The 16031-nt window shown below is 45.5% G+C and overlaps 1 protein-coding gene across 1 annotated transcript; it reads right to left on the bottom strand.

Moving 5' to 3' along the window:
• Positions 1-1145: 1145 nt before the first annotated feature.
• Positions 1146-15638, bottom strand: LOC108874425 (mitogen-activated protein kinase-binding protein 1). Its single transcript, XM_051065509.1, is given in 36 exon segments — positions 1146-1400; positions 1402-1465; positions 1468-1592; positions 2093-2210; positions 2305-2399; positions 2535-2850; positions 3277-3541; positions 4581-4706; positions 6278-6347; positions 6436-6514; positions 6629-6740; positions 7071-7184; positions 7512-7669; positions 7753-7823; positions 7899-8132; positions 8231-8283; positions 8780-8883; positions 8960-9070; positions 9142-9205; positions 9297-9408; positions 10287-10362; positions 10443-10564; positions 10658-10728; positions 10854-10979; positions 11062-11153; positions 11231-11394; positions 11512-11643; positions 12145-12331; positions 12417-12577; positions 12666-12848; positions 12954-13091; positions 13502-13669; positions 13767-13824; positions 14362-14424; positions 14509-14600; positions 15315-15638. Coding segments are annotated over 36 exon segments (4347 nt in total). The 5' UTR covers positions 15405-15638; the 3' UTR covers positions 1146-1367.
• Positions 15639-16031: the final 393 nt, after the last annotated feature.

Here is a 16031-nt window from a genome sequence, read left to right as displayed (position 1 = left end):
CTGCCGGATCCCCCCGGAGGCAGGACCGGGCCTCTCGGGTCTGACCCTCCGGCTGAATCTGTCGTGATTCTCCGGGAGGTGACAGCGGCCATGATGCCCACAGCCCCGGCCGCTTCACGCCGAGTCCACGCCGACAGACGCTCCCAGCCCGGCCTGATGTTACAGACGGCTCTGGGTCGAGGATCTGGCTCCTCGAACCGCCGCCATGTCAGAGTCTCCTCACTCCTGATGTTGTTGTTGTTTGTTTTCTGAGGTTTGTTTGTTTGTTGTTTTACTTTCTTCTCCTCTGATTCGTCACTCTGACGGGGGCGGGGCGGAGGCTGGTGGCTCGTGCTGCCAGCTGCCGGGTGTCTCAGCCAACTCCGCCCGCTCGCGCGTTTCCTGATCTGACTTAAGGAGGAAAAAACAAACGCACCCCACGGGACACCTGGAAACGTCATTAAAACTAACTTTCTGTGTTTTTTTGGTTTGTTTTAGACTGAAAAATAACGATTTTTTGTTTTGTTTCAGTTTGTGTGTCAGTTCGGTGTAACTGATACAATAATTTAATTCAAAATAAAATCAAAAAAATAAATCCTAAAACTTAAGTTAAATATTTATCATATCTCCATATTAATTAATTAGTCATTGAAAAAAATCACACATTTAAAATAATTGCTGGCATTTTGTGATAACAAAGTTTATGGAAAACCATTTCCAACAAAATAAAATTACTTTTCAAAACTGAAGATATGATTTATTTCAATTATATTTTTCATTTTGTTATACTTTGTGATATTTGATATATCTTATAAAACATCATGTTGTTTTATTGTTTTATCCTGACATTTCAAGACATCAAAAAAAATGTTAAACAATAAATTTAAGTATATTTTCTATATTTTTTTTCCAGAAGCAAAAGCCACTGAAATTTTATATTTGTTTTACATTAGATTATTTCATGAGTTTTCTCTTTTTGTTTTAGTTAGCCGTATTTTTTGTGTGTAGGTTTTGTGAATATTTGGTGAGTCACTTTTTAAGTGTTGGTTGTTAATCATATGATCTTTGACCGATGCCTCAGTGTTGAAGAGTTCCTATGTTGTTTCTCTTCTTCTCTGTTCAGCTAAAAATGAAAACAAATTAAGCCTGAAATAAAAAACAGTAAATTCTGAAACATTAAACATTTATTAAGAAACATAAAACTACAGTTTATGTACAAACAGTGATCGTGAGTTAAAACACAAATAAAATGTAAGGTGCTTTAAATTTAATACTGATGTTTAGAAAATCTGTCAGTCGTTGATGAATGAGCAGCAGCAGTCTGTCACTCAGGCTGAGGTCAAAGTCAGTTTTGTCCTCTTTCAGCCTCCGTACCATCTGGTCTTGGATCAGATTCGGTTCAGTTTGTTCTGGGTCATCTGAAACCAGCATCTCAGAGTATTTCTCCAGCAGTGACATCGTCCCGTCATCCTCCAGGTGACCAGAGGGGCGCCGCTGCTCTGTCCGTCTTTCTGCAGGACTACCTGCATCTCAGAGTAAACAAAATCAAACGCCTCCTGCAGGACGGACGACATCTGAAGACGCCGCTCTGCAACGCCGGGCGACACACCGAGCTACAAGAGGGAGAAATAAAAACAACAGATAAAAAAATCTGACTGAAAGTACAAAGTCATAATGTTACGATAATGAGGGTGAAATAATTTGAAAAGAAAATCATAATATTTTGAGATATTTGTAAAGTTCTGAAAAAACATCGCAAAATTACAAGAAAAATCTAAATACACTAAGAAAAGTCAGAATATTTAAAGAAACAAAAAAACTGAGATTTCCAGAGGGAAGTCTTGAAAATAAAATAGAAATATTTTGAGCATAGAATCAAAATATATTGACATAAAATCATAAATTGTGAAGAAAAAGCAAAATTTTATTTATATATATAATATATATATAAATAAAATTAACATTTGAGAAATCATTGAAAACATTTCAAATATTATAATATTTCCTTAAAATATTACATTTTAAGGAAAAAAATTAAAGAGAATGTTTTTATATTAGGAGAGAAAATGAGTTTTAGTTACAGTTACAGTTACAGTTACAGTCAGTACTGAACCTGTTGGTAGAGGTGTATGGCTCGTCTCGCCGTCTGTCTCAGCTCGTTGGCGACCTGCTGACACTGCTGCAGGCTGCACGACTCCTCGACATCACCTGATCCTGAAACAACAAACAGCCTGATGATTCACTCTAAACACAGGTGGAGTCTGACCACAGGGTGGCGCTGCAGGAGACTTACAATGTTACCGACTATGAGATACAGGAAGTTACCTGTCTGAGGCGGGACAGGCAGGAGGAAGATGTGGGTGAATCAGATGAAGATGAATCGGCTCCGACAGTTTGTTCAGAAACATCATCTGTCGACACTGACGACAGTAAATATTAAAACAGAATTATGAATTTATTCAGCATAAAGTTTTAATATTTTGAGAAAAAAGGAAATTTTAAAGAAAATAACACCTTTCGAGTTTTGGATAAAAGTTCTTAAAGACCTGTCTTACCTCGATCAGTCTGGATTCTGGTCTCAGCTCCTTTGACTCCACCCCCCTGCCCGGAGGCAGTGGTGATGTCAGAGACAATGGCAGATGTGATGATGTCAGAAATGGTGATGTCACAGGTGGTGGGCGTGGCTGTGGGTGTGATGGAGGGGCGGGGCTCAAGATTAGTGTTTGGTTTTGATTCGTTGGCGTTGCCTCTGAGCTGCTGACGCTCCACCTCTCGACTCCACCCTGTGACGTCACTTCAGTGGGTGTGGCCAACACCTGAGGGCTCGCCACAGGTACAGGATGCTGAGACTCCTGAGACAACACAGCGACACTGACGACGAGAAACATGAAAACAGCATGAAACAGGAAGTTAAACAGTAGTAGGCCTTTTTTGTACAAATTCTACATTTTATAAAAATATTACAACTTTTTTTGTAAAAATATTAACTTTCACATTTTTTGTTCAGTATTGAAAATTTTGTTCAAACTATTTGACTTTATATTTTGAATGTAGTGATTTTTGAATAAAACATTATGTGAACCTACTGAGACTTCAGTCTTCAGTATCAGGATTTTTAAAATATTACTACTTCATTATAAAAATATTCTTATGTCAAAATACTGCAGCTGTATTTTCAAATGATTAACATTTCCTAACATATAAAGTTTTGGTCTCCCAATTTTTACATTATTTTCTAAATATTTGTTAATATTTTTTAATAAAAATATATAAATAAAAACTGGGACCAGATGTTACCTTGTGATCTGGTCTTGATGGGGGTCAGGTTTGGGGCTGTGTGGGTCCAGACCTGCAGACAGTAGGGAAGCAGGAGGCTGGGGGTCTGAGGAGGAAAAGTTTTCCTTCTCCTCCTGGGTGGAGATGGTGGAGGAGGTGGGGGGGTCCTGGCTGACTTTGGCCCTGGAGCTGGCTGTGGTTCCTAAGTATCCAAGCCGTGGCGCCCCCTGCTGGACTCCAGACATCAGGCTGCTGTTGTGGGCCATCAGAGTCCTGGAGGTGACGTCTGATTGGTCAAAGAGGAGGAGAATCAGAAACTGAACACTCAGGTGAGTGAGCTTTACCCAGATTGATCCGACTGTGACCTGGTGGTCAAAGGTCACCTGAGCTCTGCTCAAATGGGATTATCAATCACAGATTAATCATCAATTAATGTGATCAGATTGACGACACAGAAACAGCTTTGTTCAGGGTTCCCACTCTTTTGTATGACAAACAGCGATCAAACCATCTGCTAATGTGTTTGTTTTAAAAGATGCTAACGTTAGCTCGGCTTGTTTTCAGGCAGAGGGGACATTTAAGCCATTTCACAAAATGATCAGAGGAATAACTGTGCCTCCATCTTTTTCTAAAAACATTACATTTATCTTCATATTTTTTCTTTAACGTTGCACATTTTTTCTGCTCTGAGTCTGTTTTTAATACAAACGTATTCAAACACGTTCAAGAAAAAAGCCAGGATGGACTTCAGTGCTGAACAAATTAAAAACCGCTGGAAAGCTTCTGGTAGCCTTGTAGTTGATTCTAAGCCAAAGGAAAGCAGGAGAATTACCAGATTTTTAAAAAATGTTTTATCTTATTTTCCATGACTGGAAGATTGGTCCAGGTTTTCCAGGTCTTCCAGGAGATGTGGGAACCCTGTTGTTGTAATCATCATCATCCCCCCAAACCGTAACCCAATCACTGATCGATTACTTCAGTGATTTTTCCTGTGAAAACTGAAGACGTCACTCTGACGGAGAGACTGACAGTTTACAGACATATGATTCATCGTTTGATCACAGTAATCAATAGATTAATTGATGATGTATGCTGGTAGTTCATTACAGCGTTTAAATGTAACCCCAGTCCTCGTTTATGTTCTGGATTTTCCACCAACATCCCTCCATGATATTCAAGGATTTCCAGGACCAGCAGGAACCCAGACTCTGCTGGTCTGAGATTGACCCTGAGGAGCTGAATTTAATCACCAACGTCAACACCAGGTGAGTTTTACCCAGAGAACGACACCAAACACCTGAGTGTCCACACACACACAAACAGACCTCCCAGCGTCTCTCTGCACTGGACGACCACCACAGTGTGTCGGCGGCGGCGTGTTGGGCGGTGAAGGGGCTGATGGGATATCATACAGGAAGCTCTTCTATGGACGACAGACCGGCTGCTTCTCACTGTGGTCACACACACACACACACACACACACACTCCTGTCTCTGCTGTTTATCATTTTAAAGCAGTGATTTAAAGGAACAGTCCAACATTTAGGACTGGTGGAGTCCCTCAGGGAAGCGTCCCGGAGCCACTGAACTTCCCATTATACATTAGTATTAGAGTACTGCAGGTACAGTACTGTGTTGGTGGTGCATTATTCTGTTACTCTGTACACATGTGACTCTGTACTATGGATGGATTTTCAATGAATCATTATTTTTTATACTGAAAATGGCCGACAGCAGAAAACAGACTGCTACAGGAAGTGTGCACGATGAGTCCTCTGATGTGTTGACTCTGTGCTCGACTCAGAACTTTGTCAGTCGACTCAGATTTGGGATTTGTCCAGAGTGAGGATCAATAGTTACTGAGTTAATGTTAGCGCCTCAACCGGGCATGACCGCTGTCTCCACTTCCTGTGACCGTTACTTCAAATTAAAAGCCCTCTGTAGAGTCCTGTAATTACAACTTCATAGCTTCATGGCAGGGACATTTTCCTGCTGCTACAAACTGCAAACAGCAGAAACTCTGCACACATGAAGCTGGCGTGTCGGGCTGACTCTGTCCGTCTGTTTGAACCAGTAGCTTCATCAAGTCTCTGCCGCCATCACAGATTCAGTCATTTAAAGACCAGGTCTGATTGTAGTTTACAGCCTGTTGCAGCCTCCTGCAGCTCTGTGTGCGAACTGAGAGGCAGGAAAAAAACAGGTCGTACAGGACGATGACGTGTTCCAGTCAGAAACACATCTGCATCTAAAGGATGAAACAAACTGAACTGAAACCAAACGTTTTGTTTAACAGGCCTGAGGTGAGTGTGTGGAAACCACAGAGAAAGTTTGTGAGAGTTTCAGAGGAATCTGATGCTGCAGGTTTAGAAGATCAGTCTGAACATTATCTGATCTGAACAAGTCTGAACTGTTTCCTGCTGAGTCACAAACTGAAGCAGAAGTTGAACCAGTCCTGCTGCTCAGACCAGTTTCAGACTTTAAACCTCCAACTTCACAGCTGACTGGACAGTTTATTACAGAGCTGAGGTGATTAGATAATCAACTGATTAATCAATCATGAGATGATTTGGTTTATGAATGATTAACTTTTGAGACCAAACATCGTTTTCATCTGGTTGATCACTGTTGACCAGTCTGAACAGTTTCTGTTTTTATGGTGAAACTTGACACAGCAAACTGTGTTGTTGTCTTTAAGTTCATGCAGCCGTTTGGAAAAAGTCTGAGATTAATGTTCTTCTATTTGTAGAAACTCAAACATTGACAATAATAAGTAATATTACTCTTCCTACCAGTAATGGCAGAGGACGCCATGTTTGTAGTTCTTCTGACATCAAGTTTGGTAAATCAGGTGTTTGAAATCCGACCTGTTCATGCATTAAAATCATTTGGAGCTTGTAATTTCCTACTTTCCAACGTGCCGTGAACGCACCACAATCACACCTGCTGGACGTGGCGACTTCCTGTTTACAGCTGCGTTTAAATTAGTTCTGCTCGTCCACACAGAGGAAACGTCTGTGACTCACCTCCGACAGCGCTGCTGTTTTCTCTCTGAGTCGACTCTGATCCGATGTCGACGCTTGACTCCAGGTTCACCTGGAAACAAAGATTTAACCACAGCTTTCAGGTGTGTCTCAGGTGAAGTTTCAGGTGTGTCTCAGGTGTGTCTCAGGTGTCTTCATACCACCGTGTTGCTGACGTTGCTCTCCTCTGAGATCCTGGTTGGGATGGAGACCAGAGGCGGAGCTCGACTCGGCCACGCCCTGAAGACACGGCAGAAAACAAACAGTCATCGCCATGACAACAACGACCAGACAAACTCTGACCTATAACCTCCCTCCAGGTCAAAGGTCGCGGCCTCGGCTCCGGGCACCGACCTGATTCTGTCCTGGAAGCGGGACAGGAAGCGGGTGGAGATGCTGAGTCGAGGGTTCAGGAAGTGTTTCTCCTCCGGAGGCTGCAGGTTCCTCAGGTCAGTGTCGAACTTCTCTGAAAGGTCAAAGGTCACAAACAGCAGATTATTTTAATTACCAATTAACCTGTCGATACCTTCTAAATGAATCAGTTTCAAACCACTGATTGATTATCAAAATGATTACTGATTAACGCTTTGATCAAATGATCGATCACTGCAGCTTTAAGAGAGAAAAAAGACGGATAGTAAAAGTAGTAGCTGTTGGATGATTATTATTATTATTATTGTCAAAATATCCAGGACTGTCCTGAGTTTCTGCTCAGTAACATTCAGGTGGTCGGTCCAGACATCACTGACACACAGGATGAGGAGGAAGAAGATGATGAAGATGGTGTCAGTCGTACCTTCGCTCAGACTGGAGGCCAGAGTATCAAAGTGGTTCTTCAGAGAGTTTCTGTCGTCGTCATCCTCCAGACCCAGACTGCCCACAGAGCTGCCCTGACTCAGAGAGTCTGTGTCTGAGGAGAGAGGACAGTTCATCTCTACCAGACTCCACTGAGAAAAACAGGAAGTTTACAGAGCAGAACAGAGGAGCTGCTGGAATACCACTGCCTCCATCTTTGTGTTACTGTGTGGTACTTTTACTGCAGTAAAGTATCTGATTACTTCTTCCTCCACTGAGAGTCACACAGTAACACAGACACACTAACAGATGGAGGCAGTGGTATTCCAGCAGCTCCTGGTTAAATCCCTGTTTTTCTCTATGGAGTCTGGTAGAGATATAGAGATGTTTCAGGTTAAAGTAAAAGCGTTAAGAGACGTCTCATATTGATCTGAGGTCTGACCGGTGTCGTGCTGCTGCTCCAGACTTCCTGCAGACCCCTCAGAACAGGCCGAGTCTGGACTCAGCTGAGTGCTCCACACTGGCTCCACCCCCTGACCTCTGACCTCCAGCTGGGTCAGAGAGCGCCGAGGGTCGGTCACGGCTTCGACGTCAAACTCCCTGAGGAGGAAAGACGGAGAGGAGGCGGTTACTCCTCCGCTCTGATCCTGTGTGTGGACCAGCTGGTACCTGAACTGCCTCACCTGTCGGAGGTGGTGTTGGGGTTGGGGTAGAGGATGAAGGTGCTCCTGTCCTCACCTGTCGTCTGCAGCACCTGAACATCACACACAGTCATTTCCTCTGTGCAGTGCATTATGGGAGAACAGAACCCAACTCTCTGCACGCTCACCTCCTCCTCTTCCTCCTCCTCCTCCTCTCCCAGCAGACTCTCCAGACTCTGAGGGTGGAAGTCCTCCTCCCCCTCCTCCCCCTCCTCCTCCTTCTCCTCCTCCTCCTGACTCTTGGTGGGACTCGGGGAGAAGTTGGAGCAGATGGTCAGAGGGTTCAGCTGCTCCGTCCACCGACTCCGCACCTGACGAGGCTCGGCGTCTGATTGGACGGCAGAGGAGGCTCCGCCCTGACCCTGCTGAACACATGAAACACGGGAAAATCAATCTATAGACTGATTGATTATCTGTGAATGGATCAGCATTATAACTGCTCAGTGAGCATGAGACTGACCAGTTTTCTGAACCACATGGGCAGTTTCCCGTTGGTCTGAAGCAGCTGAGCACCTGAAACACAAACACACGTCACTAACTTTGACTCTTGTTCGCCCCCTGGTGGCATAATGAGTTACAGTTATTAAACCAATGAAGAACAACACTCAGTACAGACCGCTGACTGCAAACAAAGATGGCCGACGTGCCTCCTCCTCAGATATTTTGGCTTAATTTTTGTACAGTGGGAGGCAGTGGAGACATGTCGGCCATCTTTGTTCACAGTCACTGGTCTGTACTCTGCCAAAGATTGTTTATGAGGCGGCAGACGCTCCACTCTGTAACAACAGAGTGAGATGTCTCTATCTGATCACTGAGTCACATCAGTTTCAGATCAATGATTAAAGCCGATCAATTTCATAGATTTGAATTTGAAAAAAAACAAAGTCAAATATTTGCTGCTTCTCTTTGTCACACATCACTGGTGACGGAGTATTCTGGGGTTTTTGGATGATTTACTGATGAAATGAAACAATAATCAGCAGATAAATCAATACTGAAGTGAACTCACTGTGAGCAGAGTCCAGTCTGGCTGGAGTCCCGAGGTCAGCTTCCTCCTCCTCCTCCTCCATCTGCTGCAGCTGAGAGGAGGGAACAGTGATGAAGGTCTCTCTCCTGAAACAACAACAGGTTTGATCAGAGTTATCCAGATTAAATTATCTCGTTAACTCTCAGACTCCGTCTCACTCACCTGATGTTCTGTTTACGCCCGCAGCTTTCAGGTGCAACTTTAGGTCTGAGACCCCGCCTCTTCCTCATGGTGGCGGTCATCTGAGAGTCCAACCTCCACACAAACACACAGCTACACAAAAACAACACAACAGTCAGTTTACCTGTCGACAGTTTACCTGTCAGCTGATGTCAGCAGTTTACCTGTCTCCAGAGACTGTGATCAGGTGTCTGCAGTCCTGACTGAACCTCATACAGGTGACAATCTCTGAGGAGACAAAGACAGACAGGTAAGACATCACCTGAGGAAGTGTTTCACCTGATCATTTAATCAGGTCCCTTCAGGTGGATTTACTCACCTGAATGTCCGAACAGGGTGGCGACACACTCCCCTGACTCATAGTCAAAGATGGTGATGTTTTTATCAGAGCAGCTGGTGGCGAAGAAACTCCCGGACGGGTCCATCTGAACCTGGAGACGACACCGAATATCAGCCAATCACATCACTGCATCAGACTACTTCCTGACTCCGGCCTAACTCCAACACCTCCACCATCGTCATTTAATAATCCAAACCAGCAGCTCAGGGTTAAATATGATCTCATCTTTTGAATTCAGTTTTCTCACTGTGTAACTTCTAGTTTTTGTAATGATCCATGTTAATATCATTAATAACTTTGGTTTTGGTCGGGATCACTGTGTCAGTAAAATATCTTTAAAATATCTTAGAGATGGGACGTTGTGTTTCGGCTTCAAAGTTTGCAACACAGCACCAAAGCTCTGGTTCTCAACGACTGAATTCAGACGCATTCGGTTCGATGTTTCCAGAGGTGGGCGGAAGCTTTGACGTCGCTTGCTCGATGCTCCTCTGGTTGGCACCAGGTACAATACTCAGCCTGAGCTACAGTTATATCAGAGTAACTGAGTCTGATCATGTGACGAGTGGAGGATCTGATGTCAAACATGTCAGATTTAAACCCGACGTCGAGAGAGAACTCGAGAACATTGAAGATCAGAGTCGGAGCTCTGCAGACGGTTTGACTGTTCAGAGGAAGGTTTGTGTTTTTAGTAGAAATGTGTTTTATGAGTAAAATCATTTCCTGTGACAAGATTTTTAGCAATAAAGTTTTACTATAACCATAAAACTGGAGCAGATTTAACTTGAGCTGCTTTGAACTTATTTGAGTTCGAGAGTTTGTGACAGGTTATAAAAACCTGATCAGACCTTTGTTAAGCATTATGAACTGCTCGAGGATTTTCCAGGTTTTATGAGGCTAATCTGTAATTTACTGGAAACTGTAGAAGGAAATATTTTCAGGGACAGATGTGAACCTTGTGGATGGATTTACCTTCAGCAGAGCTCCTTCATCACTGGACGATCCCTTCAAACATTTCTTCAACTTCCCAGTTTCCACGTTGTAAACCCTGAAAACACAAACACTCAGATTCAGCCGTTCGTTCAGACGTCAGACTCAGGTGTTCCAGGTGTTCCAGATCCTCTTTACCGGACGTTTCGGTCCTGACAGGCGATGGCGACGTGTGTCCTCGACGAGTCCAGGTCCATGTCGTACAGCGTCGTCTTCTCCACCACGTGATGGCTCCTGGAGAACGACAAACCGTCCGCCGTCTGGACCGCGACACACGGGACGACAACACGAGTCAGACGCAGGGAATCATGGGATACAGAGAGAGTTTGATGGATGTCAGTGTGTGTTCTGACCTGCTCAGCTGCCTGGAAGTAGATGCTCTTGTCGGCTCCACAGCTCACCATCCGCACCTCCGGGCTCTCACCTGAACACAGGTAACAGGTAAACAACAAGTTGATTCATGATCCGAGTCCTTAAACACTGAGTCTGATCCACAGCAGGCCGCACATTGACCCTGTGTTCACCAGCTTTACCTGTGACCTGTGTTACCTGTGAACTTGACGGCAGTGATGGAGGCGGAGTGGTCGTTCAGAGTCTGTTCCAGGCTGTAGTTCCTCTCCAGGTTGAAGACGTGGATTAGTCGATCCCTGCTGGCCGACGCCAACAGCCTCACACCTGAAACGACAACAAAAATGAAGCTGACGACTCAAAGGAAGCACGTCTGTGTCTGATCAGCCAAAACCACCTGAGGTCTTACCTGTGGATGTGGGCGAGAACTCCAGACACAACACCTCCGAGTCGTGAGCCTCGATCTTCACCAACTCGTCCAGAAACTCCAAACCAAAGATACTGAACACAGAGAGAGAGACAAGTCAGCTGACCCGCCTCAAACACCTGTCACCTGTCACAGTGTGTTAGTGTCTCACCGCAGGTTTCCACAGCGGTCTCCAGCTGCCAGGTGTTGTCCATCAGGACTGATACCCAGCACCCTTATCCCAGCCTTCCCATCAGCCCCTGCTGCCTCCCCCCTCTCCCCCTCAGCCTGCAGGTGCTGCGTGTTCTCCCCCACGTACAGGATCCTCAACAGGTCCTGGAAAAGAGACGACAAGACAAAACGGACGGTCTATAAAGTCCCTGCTGTTTGGTCCTGAACCAGGTGTTTGGTCCTGGACCAGGTGTTTGGTCCTGGACCAGGTGTTGTTCTTACGTTGCTGTAGAGGTTCCTGTGGCCGGTGGGGGGGTCGGTGTGCCACAGTCTGATGGTGTTGTCAGATGAACAGGTGAGGAAGGAGGACAGAGGCAGACAGGCCTGAGACACGTCGGACAGCTCCGGGTACACCTGAGGAGGAAACAAACACCTGAACCAGGTACGTCTGAGGAGATAATGAAGTACACCTGGTACACTTTAGAACTGGGAACATTCCTGTTAATATTCCAGTACTACCACAAATACCTGGTAGTAGCAGTATCTGTGGCACTCCAGGCAGTACCTGTGATAGTATTTGTGGTACTCCTGGAGTATTTATGGCAGTACTTGTGGTAGTATTTGTGGTACTCCTGGAGTATTTATGGCAGTACTTGTGGTAGTATTTGTGGTACTCCTGGAGTATTTATGGCAGTACTTGTGGTAGTATTTGTGGTACTCCTGGAGTATTTATGGCAGTACTTGTGGTAGTATTTGTGGTACTCCTGGAGTATTTATGGCAGTACTTGTGGTAGTATTTGTGGTACTCCTGGAGTATTTATGGCAGTACTTGTGGTAGTATTTGTGGTACTCCTGGAGTATTTATGGCAGTACTTGTGGTAGTATTTGCAGTAGTATCTGTGTTGCTGCACTGACCTCGACGCTCCACACACAGCTGCTGTGGTACAGGGCCGAGTACAGTTTCCCCACGTTCCTCACGTCTCTGACGTCCCACACGTAAACACTGTGGTCGTTGTAAACACAGGTGAGGTGTTTGGCGGCGGGGTCAAAGGTCAGAGCCAGCGTGTCGGGGTACTGAGCTCCTGGACTGGCAGGTAACAGGCTGCAGACAGAGGAAACAGAGGGTCTACCTGAGTATGGGTGCAGTGTTGACAGAGTATCTGTGCGGTTGTTTGCAGTATTCGTACCCGTGCTGTACGCTCTGGGTGAGGTCGACGCCCAGGCGGTGCGGCCGGTGCAGCGTGGTGATGTACTGCAGGTTGGACGGACTGAACACTCTGATCAGACCGTCGGCACAGCCGCAGAAGATGAAGTCCTCGCTGACCGCCAGACAGCTCGCCGACGACGTCTGTCGACAACAACAAACAGCGATCGTAAAGTTTCCGTGAAATAAACCGTACAGGTGAGTTTTTTCGTACAGGTGAGTCCTCTCTGACCTTCAGGTTGACCCAGGCCTCCAGCTGTCGGCTGCTGTTGAACAGACACAGCAGGCCGGAGCTGGTGATGCAGTAGGTGCTGGACGCCATGAGGCCACGCCCACACGCCACTCCACTGAACACACTGTTCTTGTGGTCGCCTAGCAACCCCGAGCGACCAATCAGAGGCACCGTGCTGTTCACCTGGGGACGGGAGAAAATAAACAACACAAATGGCTGCTCAGACTTTAAACTCGTGAAGGCTGGGCTGTGATTGGCTGAGCAGAGGAGCAGCGGTCAGGTCGGTACCCGTCGTTCTTTGGATGCGTCCAGGTACCAGAACTTGACGTGTCGGTTTCCCGCGGTGACGAAATAGCTGCTGTCCTGAGAGAACGAGACGGCGAAAACTCTGCTGGACACTTTGTTGGAGGCGATGATCGAACCTTTCTGCTCCAAACACAAAGAGACAATATTATTTTAATGTTGCAGTAATGTCTCCAGAAACATCACAATATATCACTACCAGACTCCATTAACAAAAACAGGAATTTTACACAGCAGAACACAGGAGCTGCTGGAATACCACTGCCTCCATTTTTGTGTTACTGTGTGGTACTTTTACTGCAGTAAAGTATCTGATTACTTCCTCCACCACTGAAAGTCTCACAGTAACACAGACACACTAACAGATGGAGGCAGTGGTATTCCAGCAGCTCCTGGTTAAATCCCTGTTTTTCTCTATGGAGTCTGGTAGAGATATATAGAGATGTTTGCGGTTAAAAAGGAGCTGTTGTGGTGTCACAGCTGAACACAGTGTGTCGTTGTGTGTGTTGCTGTGTTGTTGTGTGTGTCCTCACCCTCCAGTCCCACACACTGACAGTCATGTCGTGTTGGTATCCCACGGAGACGATGTAGCAGCTGTTGGTGGAGAACGCCACGCAGGAAACGCCGTATTTATGAGACTGAACCTCGGCCACCTGACCTCCGCCCACCTCCCACACCCGCACACAGGGCATGTGACCGCTCTGAAACACACACACACACAGTAAAATAAACCTGGCTTAAGCCTGAGAATCAGTCAGGTGTTGACACAGTAACAGGTGTGTGAATCTCTGCTCTTACCTCACCAGTGACCAGGTATTTTCCATCATGAGAGAAAGCCAGAGCACTGAACGGTTTCCTGACACACAAACACAGACACACACCGTCACAGCTTCAACAGATTCTCCAGCATCTGATCACTTCTTAAACACATGTTTAATTCCTGACACTAGGGGGCTCCCAGTCAAAACTGTTATAATGACGTGGTGAACAAGTGTGGGATCATGGGAGTTGTCGTCAGCTTCTCCTGATTCAGGAGGTTTTTATCAGGAGCTGGATTCTCCTCAGAGATCTCCTCCTCTCCAAAACAAACAGAGCAGCTGATTCGAACCAGGAAAACTCTGAATAAAACTGTTTCAAGTCAAAAATCAGAGTTTCTCTGATGCAGTTTGGTGAAGCTAACGTTAGCTTAGCTTGTTTCTCAGATAACTCCAGACATCTGACGACTGAAATCCTTCATCTGGTTAAAATATAAAGTTAAAACTCTTAAAAATGAAACTTAAAACTGGATAAAAGGTTAAGGTTGAAGGTCACACAGTGAGGAGCTGACACAGGTAAACAAACACACAGGTGATTAAAATCTCTGGAAGCGGGGTCAGGTTCAGGTGAGGTCTACCTGGACGTGTTGATGATGTGACTCTGTTTGTTCTTCTTCGGGTGAAGCAGCACGACGACACACCTGAAGCACAGACACAGAAAATCAAAAACTGACAGAAATGCATGCTGGGAAAACACTGGGTGAGCCAGAGGAGGTGGGGCTTACCCCGCCGGATAGGCGATGAGTCCAGAGTTGGGGTCAGAGGTCAAACCGCTGCTGCTGACCGTGCTGATGCCCAGGACTTTCTCCAGAGTCACCTGGAACGACACACACACCAAACTCCATTCAAAAAACTCACAATTTAACAAACACCGTCTCAGTCTGAAGAACCACAGAACAACACTCTTTACATCTAAAAAACCTTGGATACTTTTCATTCATCAGGACTCAGGTCCTTTAAACCAGCTCCAGGTCTCCTCAGTTCACCTGCTCACAGCTTCTCAGGTTCAGTCTGTCTCTACCTGTGATCTGTGATGATGAAGGGATTTCTTTATGACTGAGGAACACCTGGAGCTGCAGAGACCAGGACCAGGAGGGCTGACAGGAGTCCTGCTGCAGACTGATCCTGTTTCTGTCTGAAGGAATAAACTTAAGCCGCACAGAAATATTCACATCTCCATGACGACAGGTGGTCACCTGCCCCCACCTGTAGTCCTGTTCACTTCACTGTGACCTCTGACCTCTGCTGTGTGGTTTAGATCAACTGTTCCTGGATCAGCTGTTGTGGCCTGCTCCTTCTCTTTGTATCTAAACTTTAGCTTGTTGTTGTGAAAACGGTTAAAAAACCGTAAAGTCGCGGAGCCTCACTCGTTTCTAATCGTTTATTTAGACCAGGAACCCGTTATAAAGCCGGGTTTTCGCTCATTATGTTGTTTTATATTAGTTAATCCGGAGACTTTAAAACTCAGTAAAACTCCCGGAGCTAACGAACTGTGATGCTAACAGTTAGCTCCGTTAGCTGCGGACCGTACCCGGCTGCTGGAGCTCCTCTTCAGCCCGCTCTGCCGGCTCTTCCTCCCCGCTGGTTGTTTCCTCTTCGCGGCGTCCGCTCCCTCCGCCATGACACCCGCTTCACTTCGCCTGCGATAAAAAGTTATCCAGGACAGATAGCCGTGACTCCGGGGGGTGGTAACCGCCTAAACACCGCGATGCTGGTCCATAAAACCCCACTGATCGGTTTATTAAAACTCTCCGCCGCTGATAATGATGGAGGACTTAGCTTAGCTTCATGCTAACTGTCACTGAGGAAACCTGATACTTCTCTCTGCGGCGGGACTCCGGTTCAAATGGAGCCCCGCCCACTACCCCAACAACCAACCAATGGGCGACTGAGATCCCGCCTCCAGCCTCTGATACAACCAATGGACAGCCGAGGTTTGCAGAAACTCCGCCTCCTCTCTACCAACCAACCAATCAACATCACTATTTTGGAAACACAAACGCGATAGAAATAAATAATACAACATTTATATGTATATAAAATAATAATAAAAGAAGGTTTAATTTAAAATAGGACACAGAATAAAACCTGAGGATGTAGGGATGTAATTACGACACATTCAAAAATAGAAAGACAAAAAAACATAAATAATAAATAAATAAAAACAATAATAACAATTACTATTATGATCATTACTAAATATTTGCAGGAGTTTTTATAATTCACCAGGTTTTATTTATGCTCTTAT

Source organism: Lates calcarifer, linkage group LG21 (genome assembly GCF_001640805.2).
Source record: "Lates calcarifer isolate ASB-BC8 linkage group LG21, TLL_Latcal_v3, whole genome shotgun sequence".
Taxonomy (NCBI): domain Eukaryota; kingdom Metazoa; phylum Chordata; class Actinopteri; family Centropomidae; genus Lates; species Lates calcarifer.
The sequence above is the reverse complement of the archived record's forward strand: the minus strand, read 5'-3'. Positions and strand labels throughout refer to the sequence as shown.